Source organism: Haliotis rubra, unplaced genomic scaffold (assembly GCF_003918875.1).
Source record: "Haliotis rubra isolate DU_JTF1 unplaced genomic scaffold, ASM391887v1 Scf21, whole genome shotgun sequence".
Classification (NCBI taxonomy): Eukaryota; Metazoa; Mollusca; class Gastropoda; order Lepetellida; family Haliotidae; genus Haliotis; species Haliotis rubra.
In genome coordinates, this window is record NW_025766114.1 from 271,591 (window position 1) to 292,068 (window position 20,478).

General features: G+C 37.1%; 1 protein-coding gene across 5 annotated transcripts; it reads right to left on the minus strand.

Moving 5' to 3' along the window:
- Positions 1-1,531: 1,531 nt before the first annotated feature.
- Positions 1,532-20,440, minus strand: LOC124276525 (histone deacetylase 11-like). Of its 5 annotated transcripts, none has more exons than XM_046712157.1 (12): positions 20,361-20,440; positions 17,825-18,117; positions 15,480-15,580; positions 14,697-14,726; positions 9,953-10,069; positions 9,201-9,383; positions 8,917-9,013; positions 8,420-8,489; positions 6,968-7,076; positions 6,185-6,371; positions 4,558-4,626; positions 1,745-1,909 (listed from the first exon to the last, which is right to left on the minus strand). In XM_046712157.1, the coding sequence occupies exons 1-11, from the start codon at positions 20,387-20,389 to the stop codon at positions 4,577-4,579; spliced, it is 1,266 nt and encodes a 421-aa protein (XP_046568113.1). In that variant the 5' UTR covers positions 20,390-20,440; the 3' UTR covers positions 1,745-1,909; positions 4,558-4,576. The 5 variants fall into 5 exon arrangements, with proteins under 5 accessions (XP_046568110.1, XP_046568109.1, XP_046568111.1 ...); XM_046712156.1 differs by having other exon boundaries at positions 6,179-6,371; XM_046712154.1 differs by lacking the exon at positions 4,558-4,626 and having other exon boundaries at positions 1,532-1,909.
- Between the last annotated feature and the right edge of the window lie 38 nt (positions 20,441-20,478).

Sequence of the window (20,478 nt, forward strand, 5' to 3'; positions counted from 1 at the left end):
CGAATAATACTGAGCCTAAGTTTACTTAGACTGACTTGTTGCACCTTATCTCACAAATAAACATTTCACATTCATGTCACAACAGTTGTTTTAAATGTTTTGAAAGGCTTAAAAAGATGATACTGAATTTGTATAGATATTTGTGCGACTTTTTGCAATAAGAAAATTGTGTTACATATGAACCATGGGCGGTAGTCAAAAAGAAGCAATGAATTTTGAATTTTTGTTCAGAATACCTTTCATAAATACGTTGATGTCTCAATAACATCATAGACATAAGCAGATAAGGTTGTTGATAAGGGCTTAGGTTTGACGAATATCATCACATGAGGTGTATAACAGGTACAGACACATATCTTGAGCAAAATGTCGGACACTGTAATAAACAACAGCTATATCAAAGTGAACACCATCAACAACGGACTACATTCTAGCACAGCAGGATTCAATCCAGGTCCTCACTGACTATGGCTAATGCATGTACCACTGGGCTACCACAGGGCTACCACAGGGCTACCACTCATACAGAATAGACTCCCAGCCTGGCACAATAAATCACTTGTATCAGGTTAGAAGATACTAACACCAAAATATTTATTTAATTCTCTAAGAAAATCCATACTGTAGCCCCCAAATATATTTTGAACTTTAACAGTTTTGCAATCGATTGTGACATTAAATTGGAATCGTAAATTGTTTCTCAAGTTCGGAAATGGGTAACTGACATTTGATTTGGAAAACTGTACCAAGGAGTACAAAACAGGCAAAAAACGTTTCTCAAACGGGGCAAATGATGCTGTTGACTGTTTTCTACCATCATTGAGTGTGGCTAGAGTGAGTGAGTGAGTATGGTTTTATGCCACTTTTAGCAATATTCCAGCAATATCACGTCGGGGGACACCAGAAATGGGCTTCACACATTGTACCCATGTGGGGAATTGAACCCGGGTCTTCAGCGTGGCAAGTGAATGCTTTAACCACTAGGCAACCCTACAGCCCCGAGTGTGCCCAGAACCTTTAGTATCTAACCTACCGCCTGAACCACAACACGTTAATGAGGAGGCGTGTCACGATTTACTGAAAGAGGACAACATTCCATGGAAGATATGATACATAAAATAGCTACCTATGTATCCATTCATTATTAAAATCTGTATCAGCCTCCACAAACTTCTTTGAGTGGCATTTTAGAAGTTGGGAAGTACAATATAGAACAAACTTTATGGATAACAACTTCTTTTTATTCGTGAGTGCGACGTTTCGATACAGATTCTTTATGCTTGACAACGGTACAAGAATTTGTATCGAAACGTCGCACTCACAAATAAAAAGAAGTTGTTATCCATAAAGTTTGTTCTATATTAGCCTCCACAAAGTAACCTATAATATTTACAATAACCCAGTTTGATATCTATTTAGGTGAGTGATCATAAAAAATTAGTTTAACTTTGATGGCATTATTCTCTTAAAACAAGCCTACATTTACTATTCATGAAAGTTACTCATAAACAAGTTGAAAGCAACACCCTCGTGTTAGCTGGGCCACATGGAATAAGAACAATTTCACCCAAAACATCACAAATATGTTATCACATCAAATCTTGAATACTGTGACGTTCTGCTAAAGGGCAAAATAATGTCACAAAATGTCTGCTTTATTTACAAAAATGTCCGAGTTAAAATGGTCCTTTCATCCCATGAAGCTATGTACACATGTCTACACACATTCATTCCGAGACGTATTCCGCCAGCGCCTGTATTCATCCCTTGTCACTCTGTCCATTTTCTCTCCCGACTTGATCAAACTCCTGCGTTGATGACCGAGTTATGAACGAAACGCAAGCATTCTTACACCGAGACAACAGGCTGCCCTCGCTTTGACTGTGTGACATCCCCACATCTGACAGATCTAAAAGATAGAAAAACAACATGACATTTTGTTTGTTTATTGCATCAGTATCATGAAAAGAAATGAAAAAAGAACAAATATGATAATTTGCACAATCACTTTTTACAATACATTTTACGAATTTTTCTACATACAGAATCCCACCCAAGTGTCTTTTGATATCAAATATATCACCACGAGTTGATAAAGTTACAAACATCATCAATGAATGTTAATATATTTGATATCAGTAGACACGAGGGTGAGATTCTATCTATCATAAAAAATCACTCTTCTTTAGTTTTCAATGAAAGATGTACATCTCCGAACACAGTACTACCATTAGATTTGCAGTGCAGCAATTTCATAGCATTGTGACGTCATCATGTTCATGATGTCATAGCATTCTCAGGGCATTGTACAAAATCTACTGTCACAATGACATCTCCTAGGATATATCGGTTATCTGACACAAGCAATATCTTCTGTGGAACACAGTTTTGGATGATAATGAAATTATACAACACTGCTCTGTAATAGCTGGTCTTCTCACTCTCCCCGAACCTCTCCTGTACTACTCAGAAGAAGAGTTAAGGACAATCTGATTCTTTCCTATAACTACAGTTAACAGCTGGACAATTTACAGGCTCATCTCCATACACCTCTTCTGAAGTTACATCAAACAGTCATTTCAGTTAGCAATTAAAGATCAAAAATATTTTACATTTATAGAGCAAAACCTGCAATTAAAATGACACCATTCAAGAATATATTTTTCTTGGTAAAATAACAGTTTCAGATACTATATCTTTCCAGTCACTGCATCCTAGCTCATTATGTTATATCATTGGGTATGTTTTAACTAAATCACTGGCAGATCACGGGGGAACATGTGCACAGCTGATTGCTATTTCCGGCTCTATATACCAGACAAATACACACGATAATTTTAATCCCTGCATATAATACAATGCCTAACAGAAACAAATTAGAATTGAAAAGGTACATAATCTTGTCAAGTGATGTTTAATTGCAAATTTGACATCTTCACTGACAAAGTCCTTTTCCCTTGTTCGTTCACGCGAAACAATACAATATCGTTTTCTTACCAATAGAAAAAAAGTCTGACGAAAGTGTAACCTGTAGATATGTTGACCCCCTTCTACAGACTGCTTTTTTGGGCCTTAAAACTTCAGCTTAGCTACGGTCATATACGGTAATATTAAAAATAATTCGTAATTCCTCAAGACATTCAACATGTGAAAAAAAAGGTCAAATGATACCTTTAACCACTTTGCACCCTCATCCTAAATGTACAATACAATTGAATCATCCATGGGATTGAACCTGTTAGTAAGCTGACCAACCAAACACTATCCTTCCGACCAACCAATCACCAAAACAGAATGTCTACATTCAAATCATCCATGGGATTGAACTTGTTAGTAAGCTGGCCAACTAAACACTATCCTTTCCACCAACCCATCACCAAAACATAAGTAAATTGGGAGGCTTTATAGATGTTTCAGCAGCAATCTCATTAAAATCAGATCTTGGTTCTCTCTACCACTGAACAAAGATCTGAGGACATCCCATAATGAGTCACGCCAGAACCACCTTTCATCCAACCAGGGCATCACACACCATATTAGGAAGGTCACAGTCGGAATGTGTTGTCATGTATGACAGTTATGTATAGCTGATTCTATCACAATCATCACTACCTCTGGCTTCAAAAGAATAAACATTTGGAACAGAAGAGATTTACAATGGCCCCTGCGAGTAAGTCTAGTTTTACGCCACTTTTAGCAATATTCTAGCAATATCATGGTGGGGGACACCAGAAATGGTCTTCACACATTGTACCTATGTGGGGAATCAAACCTGGGTCTTCAGCATCACGAGTGAACGTTTTAACCACTAGGCTACCCCACCACCCCTTGACTTCTGGGAAGTACTACCATACAATCTCATCAATATATTCCTGCATTTTCTATAGTTTAGTTTCAGATTTTGAATCAAGAACTTTGCCAAAATATTTATAAACAAGAAGACAAAGTCATCAATATCCCCCGCAATGGCAAAATACTCTTAATGAATATGTCGACTATGACAAATGTGTTGGCGTGTATATAGCTAAGTGGAAGGAGAGTACTGAAAGGTTTCAAAGTTCTGCTCCAGAAAGGAGCACTACCATCAAATTCAGTTGAAGTCAAAATTGTTGCCATGGAAACACAAAAAAATTACTTTATTCAGAAATCCAAAACTACCAAAAGGCACCAGTAGACCACCAGATCTATCTATGAGCCAAGTTTGGTGAAGAAATATTGAACGGTTTTAGAGTTATGCTCCGGAAAAGACAAATGTGCATGGACGCACACACGGACGGACGGACAGAGTCCATTTTAATACCCCCTGCAAAACGCGTTTCGGGGGATAAAAAATAGTCTGGAATGGAAGACACAAGTTTGGAACCAGTGCCATAAAGCTCAAGAAACCAAACTTCTGATTGGATAACTTCTTCTTAATTTCATTGGTTAGTCAAAGTTTGCAAAAATCATTTTGACCTGTCCATGTCCAAATATCTTTTGTAAGCTCACAGCACAAAAAAATCTGATTTTAAGGAGATTGGTGTAAGCATGCGTAGCAGATAAGATGTCAAACATCACCTTATGTGCTGGCTCAAGCCTACAGCTGGGAATTCTTGGAATTCTGGGAAGATGGTTTTGTTGGAAACCCTGACCAACATAAAAGAAACCTTACCACACATAATAGTAAACCATAATGTTTCCTCATTTTTGGTCTAAGGAATTATTCAACCAAAACTTTACCAAAATGTATTAACTACAATGGGAATAATTGTTTGGGGCTGTCTTTAAAGTTTAAGAAATTTCAGTAATGAAAACAAATTCAAACCAGCTCACACAAGAAAGAATTTACCTTTCCAAACAAAAACACCAAATAAAAATATTTTATTTATTTACTCACCAGACATTATTACTAAGAAATCACTGAAACAACACATTTTTCAAATTAGGCCAGACCAATTTTATTTCTTGATTTGTGGATCCGCCGGCCGCATTTTTTCAACAATAAGAATAAAAATGAAAGTTAACTTTCCCCGCTCAAAAAATAAAATCCTAATGTTTTTATTGGCAAAAAATGAAAACTTACAAAAAAATTGTTTGCCCCATATACACTTCATAAATTGCCAAAAGTAAAATACTTCTAGTATTTAGAAGAAAAATATTACTTTGACTGGTGATTTTATTTTTATTTTTTTCCCCTCCTGCCTTTAGGTTTTCTGAGGACAAAAATCCATAAAACAAGAAATAAAATTGGGCTGGCTTTATAATTTTGAACAACAACCCCAACAATGTCATCAAGACATTGAATTTATTTCAAAGAACACTAACTGCTTCAAACTTTTAGTGTATCAGCCTCAGATTATATGTATAGCTACATGTTCCTGTAATCTTCCCAGACATGACAGTCTACTCTTTCCTCTTACTAACACATCTCATCCTATTTTTTTTCAGTTCCAGTTGATGCAATGTTATGATTCGTCTTCTTCAGGTATGGGAGGCAAAACTCAAATTGTTGTTCACTTGACGTGAGATTTGATTAGTTGTTGTCCAGGTGAGGTGAAATTGGGTTTAACATCGTGCTTGAGAATATTTCACTCATATGACGACGTGCATGCGTGTGTATGTGTATGTGCGGCTGCTTGTACTAGCCCAGACTTAAGCTGGTTTTATAGTGCTAGCCCCCTGAGATACCATGCCGCAGTGAAACATGAATACCCCACTGCGACACATTATACTGACTACGAGCCGACCAGTCCTTGTTGTGCAAATTAATGCCGAGCGCCAGACAGGGACCAACAAGAACCATATTTTAACGTCTTTTGGTATGACGTGGTCGGGGGATCGAACCCGCGACCTACCGCTCTCCGGGCGGACGCTCTAACCACTACACCATGGAGGCGGTCGGTTGTTGTCCAGACAGGACAGGTTAATGTTTAACGCCGCACTCAGCAATATTCCAGCTATATGGCAGCAATCTGTAAAAAATCGAGTCTGGACCAGACAATCCAGTGATAAACAGCATGAGCTTTGATCTACGTAATTGGGATATGATGACATGTGTCAACCAAGTCCGATCCCGTTAGTCACCTCTTACAACAAGCATGACTTACAGAAGACCAATTCCAACCCAGATCTTCACAGATCACCACAGATGGAAAACATTGGTAACGTATTTGACCTGTATGAAATCTCTTGTTCTTACTTGTACCTGTTTCAGTGTGCATGAAAGAATCTGCCTCTTCACACGAGATGAGTTTCTGTTGTCGCAGATTAAGGATGGAGTCTGCAATGATTCGGGCGGTGCCTCTCGTATATCCCCCGCTGGTCAGCATGAAGATGGGGATATTCAGTTCCCTGGCTTTGGCAAACACCATCTCATCTCTGAGGATGATGCCCTGAACAAACAATGGAAACGAAGTTGTAATACTGAGTGAATAACATGGCTTTAACACTGCTTTGAACAGTACTCCAGTTTGTTGACACAGCATCAGGGCCCGGTTGTTCCAAACGCTGTTATTTTAACATACCGATAAACACTAACGACCCGTTATATAGATAACGAATAGTTAGTTTATGGTACGTTAAAATTCGGTTGCTGAAAGGTCTTTTTAACAGGCCATTAACTAATGGGCCCAGTTGTTTAACTCTTTGAATGTAAAGTTTCATTCAGGTATCAACCGTAGTTTCTGAGTGTTTGTTCTTTGTTTAACGCCACACTCTAGCTATATGGCAGCAGTCTGTAAATAATAGTCTGAACCAGACAATCCAGTGATTAACATCATGAGCATCAATCTAGGTAATTAGGATATGATGACGTGTCAACCAAGTCAGCAAACCTGACCACCCGATTCCGTTAGTCGCATCTTACGACAAGTTGAGGAAAGCAAAAGGTGATGCTGGTCTCAGACATTTACCAGTTTGGTGAACCCGAAAGCACAGGTGGACCATTTGTAAAAAATTTAGAAAATACAACAGTTACTGCATCACAAACCTGAGCAGTGACAGAGAGGTTTCCGAGGGGTTCCCCTTCCAATATGTCTGTCCCAGCATTGTATACAATGATATCTGGCGTGAATTCCTCAAGAGATGCCCTTAAATTGCTGTGAAGGAAATGTGCCAAAGACTAAACAAAATGATAAAGACCTCAGTAAATGTTATGTGATATGGGTCTCTAAACCTCTACATCATGACATCATCTTGTAAAATGAGAGACTAACAACAGGGGTGCAATGGTACGCCCATGCCACGGTTCGGTACGTATTGCGGTACACAGCTCTCGGTTCAGTTCATTAACAATAAGAATTAAATTTCCGAGAAGAAATCTTCTTGGAATTGGGAACCAAACGAGAGTGCCTTTACACGAACTCAGTTGTTGTCAATAGCACTATGGCACAGAAATGTCAGAAATGGTAGCTGCATGAAGATGTCATCCAGAATTAAATTACATGGAATTTTTGTGATAACATTCCGAAAGCAATCTGCATTAAGTGAGTGAGATAATATTTTCGGTTCGAAAAAACCGAAGTACCATATTTTCAAAGTGAGTTTCGACGTACCAAACCGAAAACAAAATACCGAGGTATACCGTTTCAGCCCTACCAAAAAAACTGTATTTGTACATATACTACTCAAAATAACTTAAAGGCCACTTGATAATTTCATATCATCATAGCTTATTTGTCTTAACATGACAGATGAACTACAGGAATACAAAGAATTTGCCCTTAACTTATTCTGAGTAGTATATGTGTAACAGGGAGGTTCATCATGTTTGCCAAATTCGAGTCCTTGTCAAGGCATTTTCCCATAATTTTCAAAGCAGATTCAAATTTAAGGCCCTTCACTGGTCAGCCTTTGAAATTCAAGACTTTATGAACACTTTGTCTGTACTTGAACCTGGACCAGACAAACCAGTGGTTGATCAAACAATGTTCACTACTGATGAGATCATACATCATAAATTGATCATACTGCTGTAACTCACAAACTTTCACATCCACTGACGACAGCAGTTGTGCTGAGATAGCAATTAGGACTGGGGCTCGAGTGAATAGAATGTCGCCATATCATAACAATGTACGTGGGGATCTATTATCCCCAGGATTCCCACAGCGCTGGTGAAATGATGACATGTGATGACCCTAGTAGTAAGTTGTGTGTTACGCTACTTTTACCAATATTCCAGCAACCTCACGGCGGCGGACACCAGAAATGGGCATCACACATTGTACCCATGTGGGGAATCGAACCTGGCCCTTCGACATGATGAGCCAACGCTTGAACCACTAGGCTACCCCACCGCCCCTATGATGACCCTAGTAAGGTTTGACAAGTTGTGAAGGACTTTGGTGCTGAATCTTGAACACCCAAACATTTCTACCTCTGACCGAAACCCTGACAATGTGGCCTGGCACTCCAGAGTCATCTTGACGGTAACACTTACTTTTTAACAGCATCCAGGTAGTCCACATCATCTGTGAAGTGATTCAACTCCACCTTGCGCTTGATCGCCCCTGAAAATAAATAAAGATTAAATAATTTTAAATACAAAACATGACATGGGCACGAACACGATTGGGTGGTCAGACTCAGTGACCTGTTTCCCTAAGTCAGGAATGATAAACAACATTCATTTGCAGACAACACAGAGCTAATCAAGGGAGGGAGTTGGTCCCTGTTGATCTATTTCATTTGGAAAATACGATATACATCCACAGAATGGCGTCCTACATCATAAATTCAAGATAAAAAAGTGTGGTTGGTATGTTCTGAATGTAATGATAACATTTCAGCAACTCGAATATTTAAGATAAGAAAGTTACATTACATGGGGCATTTTGAAAATAGGTTAGATCAAAATCTGACATCATGTATCAAATGAGATCAGATTTAGGAATCCCACGAAAAATAAAAGTTGAATGTCAAACTCTGACTACATACTCTTGGCATATCCATCATGTGGGTATATTCCTCGGTTGTACACATCCATTATGTACACCCGATCGTCGTCCATGAAGTCTCGCTCGTGACCATTTCCCTGCAAACATACCAGAAACTGCAGACGGCCAGACAGAGCATTCCTCTAAAGACGAGGAATTCATATTTATCCAGTATTGACAGATGAATTTTGGTAACATCATAGAGTACAGCGAAACCACAAATATTAACACTAAATACCCTCAAACAACATTTTAATCTATTTCTGAACAAATATTTTCACAAACCTGATGGGCATCAAGGTCAACTATCATGACCTTTGACACGCCCTCCACCTTCTCAAACAAGAATTTGATGGACAAGGTGATGTCAGCATATGCACAGAAGCCGCCGCCACGTTCTGCAGAACAATGGTGGAACCCTCCGCCAATGTTGATGGCCCAGCCTCGATCCATGGCCAGCTTGCCAGCCTGAAATTAAACCGATGTTGACAATACTGTTAAAAATCATCAGTCTGTGCCACTTTGGACTACTCTCCCACAATAAGCTCACACAAACACTTGCATAGTATTACGGCAATGCTAGTATACTGCAAGATTCGTTTCTGGTGTGGTATGGTTTTCTTCTTTGAGTGGCATTTTAGAAGGTTGCACTCACGAATAAAAGAAGTTTTTATCCATAAAGTTTGTTCTATATTGGTATGGTTTGTTTGTTGTTTAACTCAGCAATGTTCCAGCTATATCTGGAAATAATCGAGTCTGGACCAGATAATCCAATGATCAACAGCATGAGCATCGATCTACGCAACTGGGATACGATGACATGTGTCAACTAAGACAGTCGCCTCTTACGACAAGCATGGGTTAATGAAGACCAACGATACACACTGTAATAATTTTTGTATGTTCTGGAATTTGGAGTAAAAAATTATGCCTACCCTTTAACCTCTGCATCTCTCCATGTTACAAAATACCAGAGATTGGAGGTTCTTTTCACTGAAAGATTTGATCACCACAACAATTATAAAAGACTCTCTTACCAATATGGATCCACCAGTCTGATGGCGAAATGGACGGAGCACCCGTTTTTGGACGACGAAATTAGGCAACAAGGCTACAGGAGGCACTTCAGTAATTCCAGCCACATTCATGCTCCACTGAAACATGTACACTCCAAGTGAGCACATTGAACACGGTACCACCATCTTGTAGGAGACCACTCATTCAATCTGGAGACGACAACTCCCGTAACTTGTCAATGTTAGTGCAAAAACTAGCAATGGTTACTTCAAATTTGAAAAGGAACCTATGCTATGGTTGATTTATAGAAATTTTAGAAGAAAAAGAAATAAAGGTACAGGAGCTCACCTTTACTTAAGGTGAAAACTCTCAACCTTAACCAGGGGTGGTGGGGTAGCCTAGTGGTTAAAGCATTCGCTCATCACACCGAAGACCCAGGTTCAATTCCCCACATGGGTACAATGTGTGAAGCCCATTTCTGGTGTCATCCACCGTGACATTGCTGGAATATTGCTAAAAGCGGCGTAAAACCATACTCATTCACTCACTCTCAACCTACACCAGGATCAGCTATTGTCATTCTACATTCTGTCGTGACAATGAATTATACCCTTACAGACCATTTCCTAAAGATAATTCCATACTTACAATGTATTTAATCCTGAAAATACATTCTACTGTTTGCGTACATTCTATTCTAAGAATGGCATCATTTCATGACAGTTGAGACTAAAATTTCCAAAAGGCTAAGATGTACTGGTGTGAGCTGCTGAAAACCAAGGCTTAACGTTACTCAGTATTATTTATCAATTTGGGTGGTTCAATCTGTATTCTTACATCATTTCGAAAGCTACTTCATTAAATAAAATTACAATTTAAAGAATTATATTTCACACCATAATATATGATAAAATATTTTCTTTCTGTCTTGCTAAATGCCAAACTTTGTAACAATGAAGATGTATCAGGGCTCCAGACAAGGGTCGTATCGGCGTATGTACGGATAAAGAATATGCACGAAACGGTAGGAAATAATTTAGAAAACGTAGCAGATACGCACCACAGCAATGGTGTATGGTCTTAGAATCATTTACAGACGTATTTATCTGAAAAAAGTATTGTTTTATTGTTTATTGACCTGTTTACACAAGAGTAACAATGTTGTGGTGCATATATGAAACGAAACACAAGATTACTGTGAGTCCATTAGCTTCCATTCAGTACTCTAAATGTACACTTAAGATTTTCCAGTACTCAATATTGGACAAATAAGGAGTACGTACTCTTGATGTTGAAAAATTATCTGGAGCCCTGATGTATGAACTATAGATAAAGGAGTGTGGACCAGACCAAAAGTGGTGGATATTGTAAAATCTAACCACATCGTCAGGTTGCTATGACACAGTCCAACAAGTCACTAGGCCTGATCACCCGACCCATTTAGACTACTTAAAACCAGCATTACAAGTATTACAACAAAATATTTCCAAGATTTGTGCATTTCAGTTCTTGCCTCATAAACATTGCCTTGGCACTGTTGCTCACCTATATATGTAGTCAATCATTTCACATGTCAACATATGTCTGCACTGACATTCAAATACTATCTGCATGAATACTAAAGACACATAATGATTTGGCCATGTGACATTATCAGGTATTAAAATTCTATCTGCATAAATACTGAGGTCATATAATGATTTGTACAAATTTTGTACATTAAAATATGAAGAATTTTCAGCTTCCTGTCTGGCACTTCCCAAATAGGAAGATGTGTACAGAGCAGAAAATGCATCTTGTGAGAATTTAATGGTATGGTCAAAGCAAAACCAAATTTTATAACATCGCAAAATGATGAACATATGTTAATCCGCACTACTAACTACACATAAACCAAATTTCGATGCATTTTAAACCAATTGCTGAGAAATGGACATAAATATTATGTAACAACATCGCTATTGTGGATTACTGGTGACTTGTGCCCACATAAGCTCTCGGGGGCGTCTCAGCCAGGTGAGCTAGAACATAATAGACAATGCATTTAGCTTTTCCTTGTTTTGTGAGCATAACTTACAGCTGTCAAACCTTTCTAAGCTTCTTTTCCTAGCAATGGATGATCACAGGTACATGTCATAATCTCATAGTTTCATTCATAGCATTTCTTGAAAACTAAGACATGTTACTTGCAACAACAAAACATATGAATTCAAAAATACTTGAGGAAAATGTGTTGAGGGAAACAGACATGCTAAAATTTCAGGCCAAGTTAATTTACAAATAACAAATACATAATGATGGACGAAATGATTTTCCCTTCCCAGCGATATGTCCCAAATCCTTCTCGAATCGCCAGATCATATGACAGAGAGAAATGGGTTTTGTTCCCCAAAAGATGTTCAAATATGCCCTTTGTAATTATTAAAGTTTTTGATTTGTTTGTTATTTAATGCCACACAGAGCAATATTGCAGCTTCATGATGTCAGCCTGTAAATTATTGAGTCTGAATCATACAATCCAGTGATTAATGTCATGATCATTGATCTATGCAAATGGGATTCAACCAGATCCATCTACCATTGAACCCAACCACAAATTCTGTCAGTCGCCTCTTAAGACAAGCAAGGGTTGATGTAGAGCAACTCTAACACAGATCTTTAGAGGTTTTGGAATTATAGTTTGCCAACTAGACCACTGCTTCTAAATTAATTCCCCATTAACTCAGTGAGTGTCATTTCATCAAAGTCAGATAAGCCGTTGTAATTTTAAATATTCGTCCCATTCAATTTTATTGAGACCGATAATTCTAAATATCACTTCTGAGTACCAAATTGACTTATGACTCACACTGTGGTCTAGGCAATAGGGCTGTAACGATGCATCAAACTATTGATGGATTTCAATTGTTGAATCTTCGATAGCAATTAATCAATGGTAGAAATGAAAAACTATCGATCCATGGATAGTTTAAGTGACTATTGATAGTTTAGTAATTGACTTAGGTTGATAAATGGGCAATGCAAAATACAGGAAGTACCAGATTCGTTCACTTTGATTTTGAGTTATCCATCCCGTTACCTCTTAAACAATCTTGATCTGGGTTTCAAGTTTCTTGTCAGTTATTAAAAGAAACTGAAACTACTTCAGCTTGTTTTTATTTCATATAAACTATACATTCATTTGGGAAATGACTTCCTCCTCAAAAGTCACCCCTACGAGGCAGGCTTATATACCAGACAAATATAGTTAAGGATATATGTAAATTTTGAAATTATTAATACTGATCTATTTATTCATTGATACACTGATAAAATATCAATCATAAAAGTACCAATATCCCTAAATTATTTTGTCCAGCATACATTCATCACTGACCAAATTGTTATCCATAAACATTTTACTGCTGACAAGTCACAAAATGTTTGAGGAAGATATAATTTCTTGTACTTGTCCTCATATACGGATTTCTCCCTTGAAAATTAACAAGGCCTGTTCTAGTGCAAGGACTAAGCACATTTGAGCATGTTGGGGACAAGATGAAGTAAGCTGATGTACTAACACCGATAACATGCACTGGCTATCAACATCACAAACACAATCTCCAGAATATTTCCATACTTCAGTCTTATGAAACAATTTCAGTGTTGGGGATCAACATGATTCCAAGACCAATTATTCCAACCACCAAACATGTGATGATGACTGTAAATTTGACATATATATTTCCAGAAATGATTAAATATGCAACTCTTTAAATATATTATAGTTTCAGTGCAGCTTTTTTTCTGAAACTGGAAAATTGTCAGCATCAGTAAATTATTAACACATCGTGAATTAAACTTTAAAAGGGTTGTCACAATGATAAAATTTAAATATGACCAAATATGGAAGTATTCTGTAAACATATATTCACAGTAGAAGGCAATTCTGTACTTGCTCTGGGCTTTACAATTTACGTAAAAATTATAAATAAGACATTACATTGCAATATTACATTTTTACAATAAATATGAAAACCGATAACAAATCCAAGGTTAGGACAAGGAGGGTTAGTTTATTAAATGTTACAGTAAAACAAAAGCTGATCACATGCAAATATATCTTATATTGATATTTAAGACATTAATGTCAAATCATGCTAATATATACACAGAAAAATATTAAAGCATTCTAAATATCAATAAAACAGGGAGTGCAACAGGAAAATCTATTTCCAGCTGAAAATTTGTGTTATCAAATGGGGGGGTTCAGACGATTCACAGAATTGATCAATTTGAAATAAAATCGGCGGAAATCCGAGGATCAGCGGAAAATTGCCATCCCTGATAAAAGTACACACTTTAAGCAGGAAGGAGAAGCCGAATCAAACTAGTGTCAATGACATTTATGATTTTACACTCAATGAAATATGATCTTTGAAAGTAAATTATAATCATAACTGGCGCCATGAGTTCCAGAATTATCAATGAGAAAAAAATGACATAAAAATGTGAATGGTTTATATAAATATGAACTATAAATCGAAGCATACTTCAGTACGTGACACAATGACAACTGAACATTGAACTAACACAACACAAAAAGCTGTAACATTGTAAAACATATCAGGTATGTCGACTAAAACTTAACAAATATCTTAGAAATTGACATGAAGGATGATATGCAGCCCCATATTAGAACAAGTACATGAATGCCTGTCAAGTGTATATTGACAAGATATTGTTATCGACAAGATTGAATGAGTGATATCGTGGTATATATACCTCGTTGATTCCTTCCACAATGTCTGTCAACTGGAGCCAGAAGAATTATGCAAGCCATGTATAAGGACACATCCCGAAACCAACCAATCAGATTACAGAGCAAGAAGCGCAAGTTAGATAGTAAGATTCAAGTTGGATAACAAAAGAAAACAACCGAACATTTCTTAATGATACACCAGAAATATTCATATCATGTCATTCAGAATATATAAAAAGAGAAAATTACATGTTATAACTGATCAAAATTAGAAATGTAAATTAAAATAAAACTGCACAAAACTGACGGTTTCATTTATATAGAACAGAATGATGTGTTTCACTTTTGCACTCGGTGGTGCGTAATCTGTGTCTAAAATGATAATCGTGATTGCGATAGTTTTTACATTTCAGTAATTAAATAATCCAATTATAACTGTTAACCTGTTTATTGTCAAAAGAATATGATTATTCTTATCAAAAAATCAATTTTGGAATAGTTTATTTTGAAGTTAATTGCATGATATCTACTATTAGTATATTATACATACAAAGCTTCAGCAAGAAGCAGTAGAAATGTCTTAATGTTATTTAATCTTACAAATCATAAAGTTTAAGGCAGACCCACACACATGATCTCTTTCACCATATCACCAAACTGTCACCCACATGCAAATATAATATATAAAATTACTGATGCCTTTTCCATATGCAAAATTACCATAAGTGCGGAATAATATGGATGAAAGTCTATTGAAATGGCAGAGAATATTCAATACAATGTACAGTTATATTTCTAAATCTCACCTTCAATGAATTAATGTAATTTCGGGAATGTACAACCAGTAAGTCATCTTCGGTTGCCTCTAGTGGTTTTACAATTGTCTCTTCTCTTACCATCTTTGATTCTGAAAAACAAAGAATTCAATCATTATCACAACAGGCTCACTAAATCAGAATCAAGAACTTTCACAACTTGCCCCTATCCGTAACCTCGAAGAAGATTCGCACCCCACTGATGAATATTATGTGTCAAAATACAACAAAACCAATCAGATTGCAGGTAAGGATTGAGATACTTTGAAAACAATCCTTATAACTTAAATCGGTTACGTTATGACAATATATTTTGTCACTTGGGCCCTTGAAAATATTTTGTTGACATTTGTATTTACAAGAATTAATTTCAAAATGTTTTGTGTTTATGGAGATATACACATTTAAACCAGAGCGGACATTTTGCGAATATCTACTATAGATGCCAAAACATATTTACGTCAGTTTTCAAATGTATAGCAGCGTTTGGAGTTACTGCATGCCCAAGATGTCACAAAGCTATGTGACAGTAGAGAAAATTTGAACTTAATTTCTGATGGACAGGTTATATTTTCTGTCGAAGTAATTTAAACATTTACGATTGCTTGGGTAGAGACTAAACCTTACAATGTAACATGTGTCTAAATTCAACTGTAAATTATCACAGCTGATCCGGTTCCATGAATGTGGTGGAAATCTTATGTGTACATGTCTTGATTTAGCTAATGAACCCGTTGTTGAAACATTCAACAAAATGTATGTCCACATACACTTAGTACATGTAAAAAAATATATAAACATATCCAATACTTGTCTTTTACATAAAATGGAGGTCAGACTGGTCTGACAACTGGTAGTCTAGATCACATACTTTGTGTAACCCCCTGACAAGTGACAGTTGAGTTAGTGAGTGTGTTTGGTATTACACCACTTTTAGCAATATTCCAGCAATATCATGCGCAGGGGACACCAGAAATGGGCTCCACATATCGTACCCATGTGGGGAAATGACAGTTGACACAGCTCATATGGCTGACTGGGTTAGATCTCACACTTTGTTTGCCTTTCTGCAAATAACTCCACTTTTGATTTGTTTCATTGATTTGTGTCTAACAATCACATAAAAGTCATTTCTCCTTCCATTAACACGTTTACAAAACAAGAACATTATAAATAGAATATGACAATAATACCAGCATACAATACACCAGAGACCATATAATAGATAATATGATCTCTGAATACATCAAGATTGAGCCGAAACCTGACCTGACCCATTGTGTCAACACACTCCATTGTTTGAGTGTAGAATGTGGTAACATATGTTCAGCCAGTCAGTCAGCTGCTGTTGTATGCCATGTAGGCTAGTGTTGGCTCACACATAAAACAACCCAATTAATTACCCTGGCGCTTCCAGTTGAGTCATCTGGTGTTTATCATGCTCATTATCTTGCAGAGTTAATTAAAGGTGTGATGGAAGGAAATGGTATTTTTATATGATTTTACATCACAAAAAACAGAACAAAAAAATCAAAAGTTAAGCTATCAGTCCTGGGCCAAATGCTGGAAAAGTCCTTATCTTTTAGGATCTTTCAGCAGCAGTAAAACCGTTATCCAGTAATTGGTATGACACCTCCCACCCTCCAGAAATTCCTGTTGATATGGAAATAGCCACAGAATGTATCAGGTTACTAAAAACAAACAAGGTTACCCTACTGTTCACATGTTCCACATGTTCATAGACCAACTGCATGAGTATCAACCATAAGGTCTAATGGACCATGACAAGCACTGCAGGGTGATAAGGCCAGGTGTATCATATTACCTGATTTTTATGCTGCCTCCAAAACTATCAAAGTTTTACACTTGTCAGAGGGGTTCACAAAGAAAGAGTCAGCTATTCATTTTCGTTGAAGCTGATGGGGCTGAGTGGGTCAGATGGCTGACTTTGCTGGTGATTAGGGGCCTCATTCTGAGGGTATGTAAGTACACCCATGTGGGAAATCGAACACAGGGCTTAGGTGTGACGAGCAAACACTTTAACCACCGCCCAACTGTAGGCAAACAACAAAAGTGGGACCCTGTAACATCAACATTAGCCACTTTTATTCCAGTGACTCACTGACGATTTAAGTTGTACAACTGCCAACCAAATAAATACAGAGTTTGTGCTGACAAACCAAGGCTCACAATATTTTGGATCTGAAGCCACAATCAGTGGCTCCTTGCATGACTAAGGGATGCAACTCTTCACATTGTATTGTGGTGCCTTTGAGAAAACAAACATTAATCAGCAATTTGTGTCATTTCCTTGCATAAAATATTGCCCAACTTACCTTTCAAGAAATCAAAGATTCTTCCCCATTTCCCAGCATCGAAAGGGTGTAATTTCTCCAGCCCAAGGAAACTAATATTATATTCAGCTGCATACACTATCGGCCATTGTTTCTGAGCAACCTGTATGTACAACTGGGATTTCTCAACTTTAGCTCTCTGTTTTTCTTCTGTAGGCGACAGCTTCTTAACTTTGGTTTTACTTTCAATTGATGGACTGTCGTTGCTTATCTGAATATCAGAACTGTTCTCTGAACCCTTTCCATTGTCTTCATATTCTTTCAGTTTTTCACTCCTGAAATAAAGAATAGACTGTTATTCTTATTTCCTCAGACACAAAATGGAGTTCGATGATAACACTCCTGACGTAAAGTACAAGCTTGAGAAACAAAGTGGTTTTACAGTTTAGATTTGTAATGAGATGTCAATAAATTGCATAATTATTTATCAGACAATACGACATGAATCAAAATGGCTCTGATATTCAGCCAGTATGCAAAACCAGATATTTACTGTAGCCATACCTTGAAACAAGACAAGATATGATTACCTTTGTTTGTTTGTTGTTTAGCACTAGGGCTGCGCAATATAACCGGTTTACCGGTATTTACCGGTTCAGACATGAAAACGATATGTATAGTGATACGCTGATCGAAAACCGGTATTTTGACATGCATTCAGAAAACTTCGTAACACTCGGAAATCTTCGGATATTTCCGTTTTTTAAATTGTTCCTTTCCTTGTTTCATTTGTGCCAAACATTATTTACATTTTTATTTTGTCATGATTAAATGTTTTTATTAACGCCTAATCAAGCATTGTGATTTTGTTGTGTTTTTACTTTATAAATCAAGCATTAACTCGATTATACATATTTTTTGTTAAAGAAAACTTCTTGCAATATATATGCATTACATATCACAATACATGCTTTCGCATCGCAATTTATCGCAATATGAAAATTCCTTGCAATACCCACCCCTATTTAGCACCATACCGAGCAATATTCAACCTCTAGGACAGTTGTCTGTAAATATTTGAGTATGGACCACATAATCCAAGTGATTGACATCATGAGCATCAATCAGTATAATTATTAGTCGCCGCTTAAGACAGGCATGGACTGCTGAAGATCAATTCTAACCCAGGCAGAAATGCCTAGTACATACAACACCTGAAACTAAAGATCTAGGCTTTACATCACATACAGCAATATTCCAGCAACATCATGACGGTGAACACATATTGCAACCATGCTGGAAATAAAACCGGGGCCTTTGGTGAGATTAGTGGATGCTTTCCCTACTAGGCTTCCGCATTTAATGATGAGCTAGAGATTAGTTGATATTCCAGATGCCACTGTGCAGGTGTAAATTGTTGAATTAACAAATCATTAAAATATTTAGCTCGCATGTTCTAGTATCCTAAGTGTAAATCCCAGTCATATTTACAAATCACGCCATGTACTCTGAATCAGGGCTCCCGATAATGTTTCATCATCAGGAGTATGTACTCCTTATTTTTTCAATACAGGAGTACTGGAAAAACTTAAGAGTACATTTAGAGTACTGAATGGAATTTATCAGTAATCTTGTGTTTCGTTTCATATATGCACCACAACATTGCTACTCTTGTGTAAACAGGTCAATAAACAATAAAACAATAGTTTTTCAGATAAATACGTCTGTAAATGATTCTAAGACCGTACACCATTGTTGTGGTGCGTATCTGCTACGTTTTCTAAATTATTTCCTACCGTATCGTGCATATTTTTTATCCGTACATACGCTGATACGGCCCTTATCTTGAGCCCTGCTGAATGCCTCAACAATTGGATGCCAAGTGAAATATAATGGTATGCTGGCTGACTAGCGAGAGCTAGGCTGATACCATCATAATCAGGTTCCAGCATAACAACAACAACCACGGAGTAAAGTGTCCGTGTGCGTGTGTGTGTGTGTGTAATTGCTACTGCAGCATCAAAACTGGAGAAACAAACTTCATTACGCTACTCTGTAATACTCAAGAGAAATGTGATAATTTTAAGTGCCCAGAGTGTCAGTAGAAACATGACAGCATGACAACTGAAAGGAAACATGTTGATGATACTGGCAGGTCTAAAATGTCAATCTGTCACTGTTGATACATCACCACATTAATTGTGACAACTTTACTCTTACAAAGCATCCTTGTTTCGGTTTCAGATAAAGATCTATGTACAAATATTGATTTTAATCAGAAATGTCTTATTACATCATGAATATTCTTTCACATTACGCCACATTCTTTCAGTAAAAATGATAACATGATGATTTGAAACACCTACATGTGTGAATGTTGTACAAAGATAACGTATTGGTTCACCGTGACAAAACATGGACACACAGGAGACTCACTGCGATTTTGACAGAAATCAACGTGGTTTATGGCCTATATTCGTGAATGTGATCGTAACAAGAAATATCCCAAAGGCAATCTGTGAAACCACAAACGAAACATTCTCTTATATTTATTTAATATATATACGTAACATGTTACCTGTCCGTGGTTTCTTTTGACACCTCCATGTTGTTCCATTAGAAGCAAATCGTGATCATATGCATTATTATGAAGGCGTTTCATGCTTTCATCCAATCAGTATTTGTCTCTCTAACGG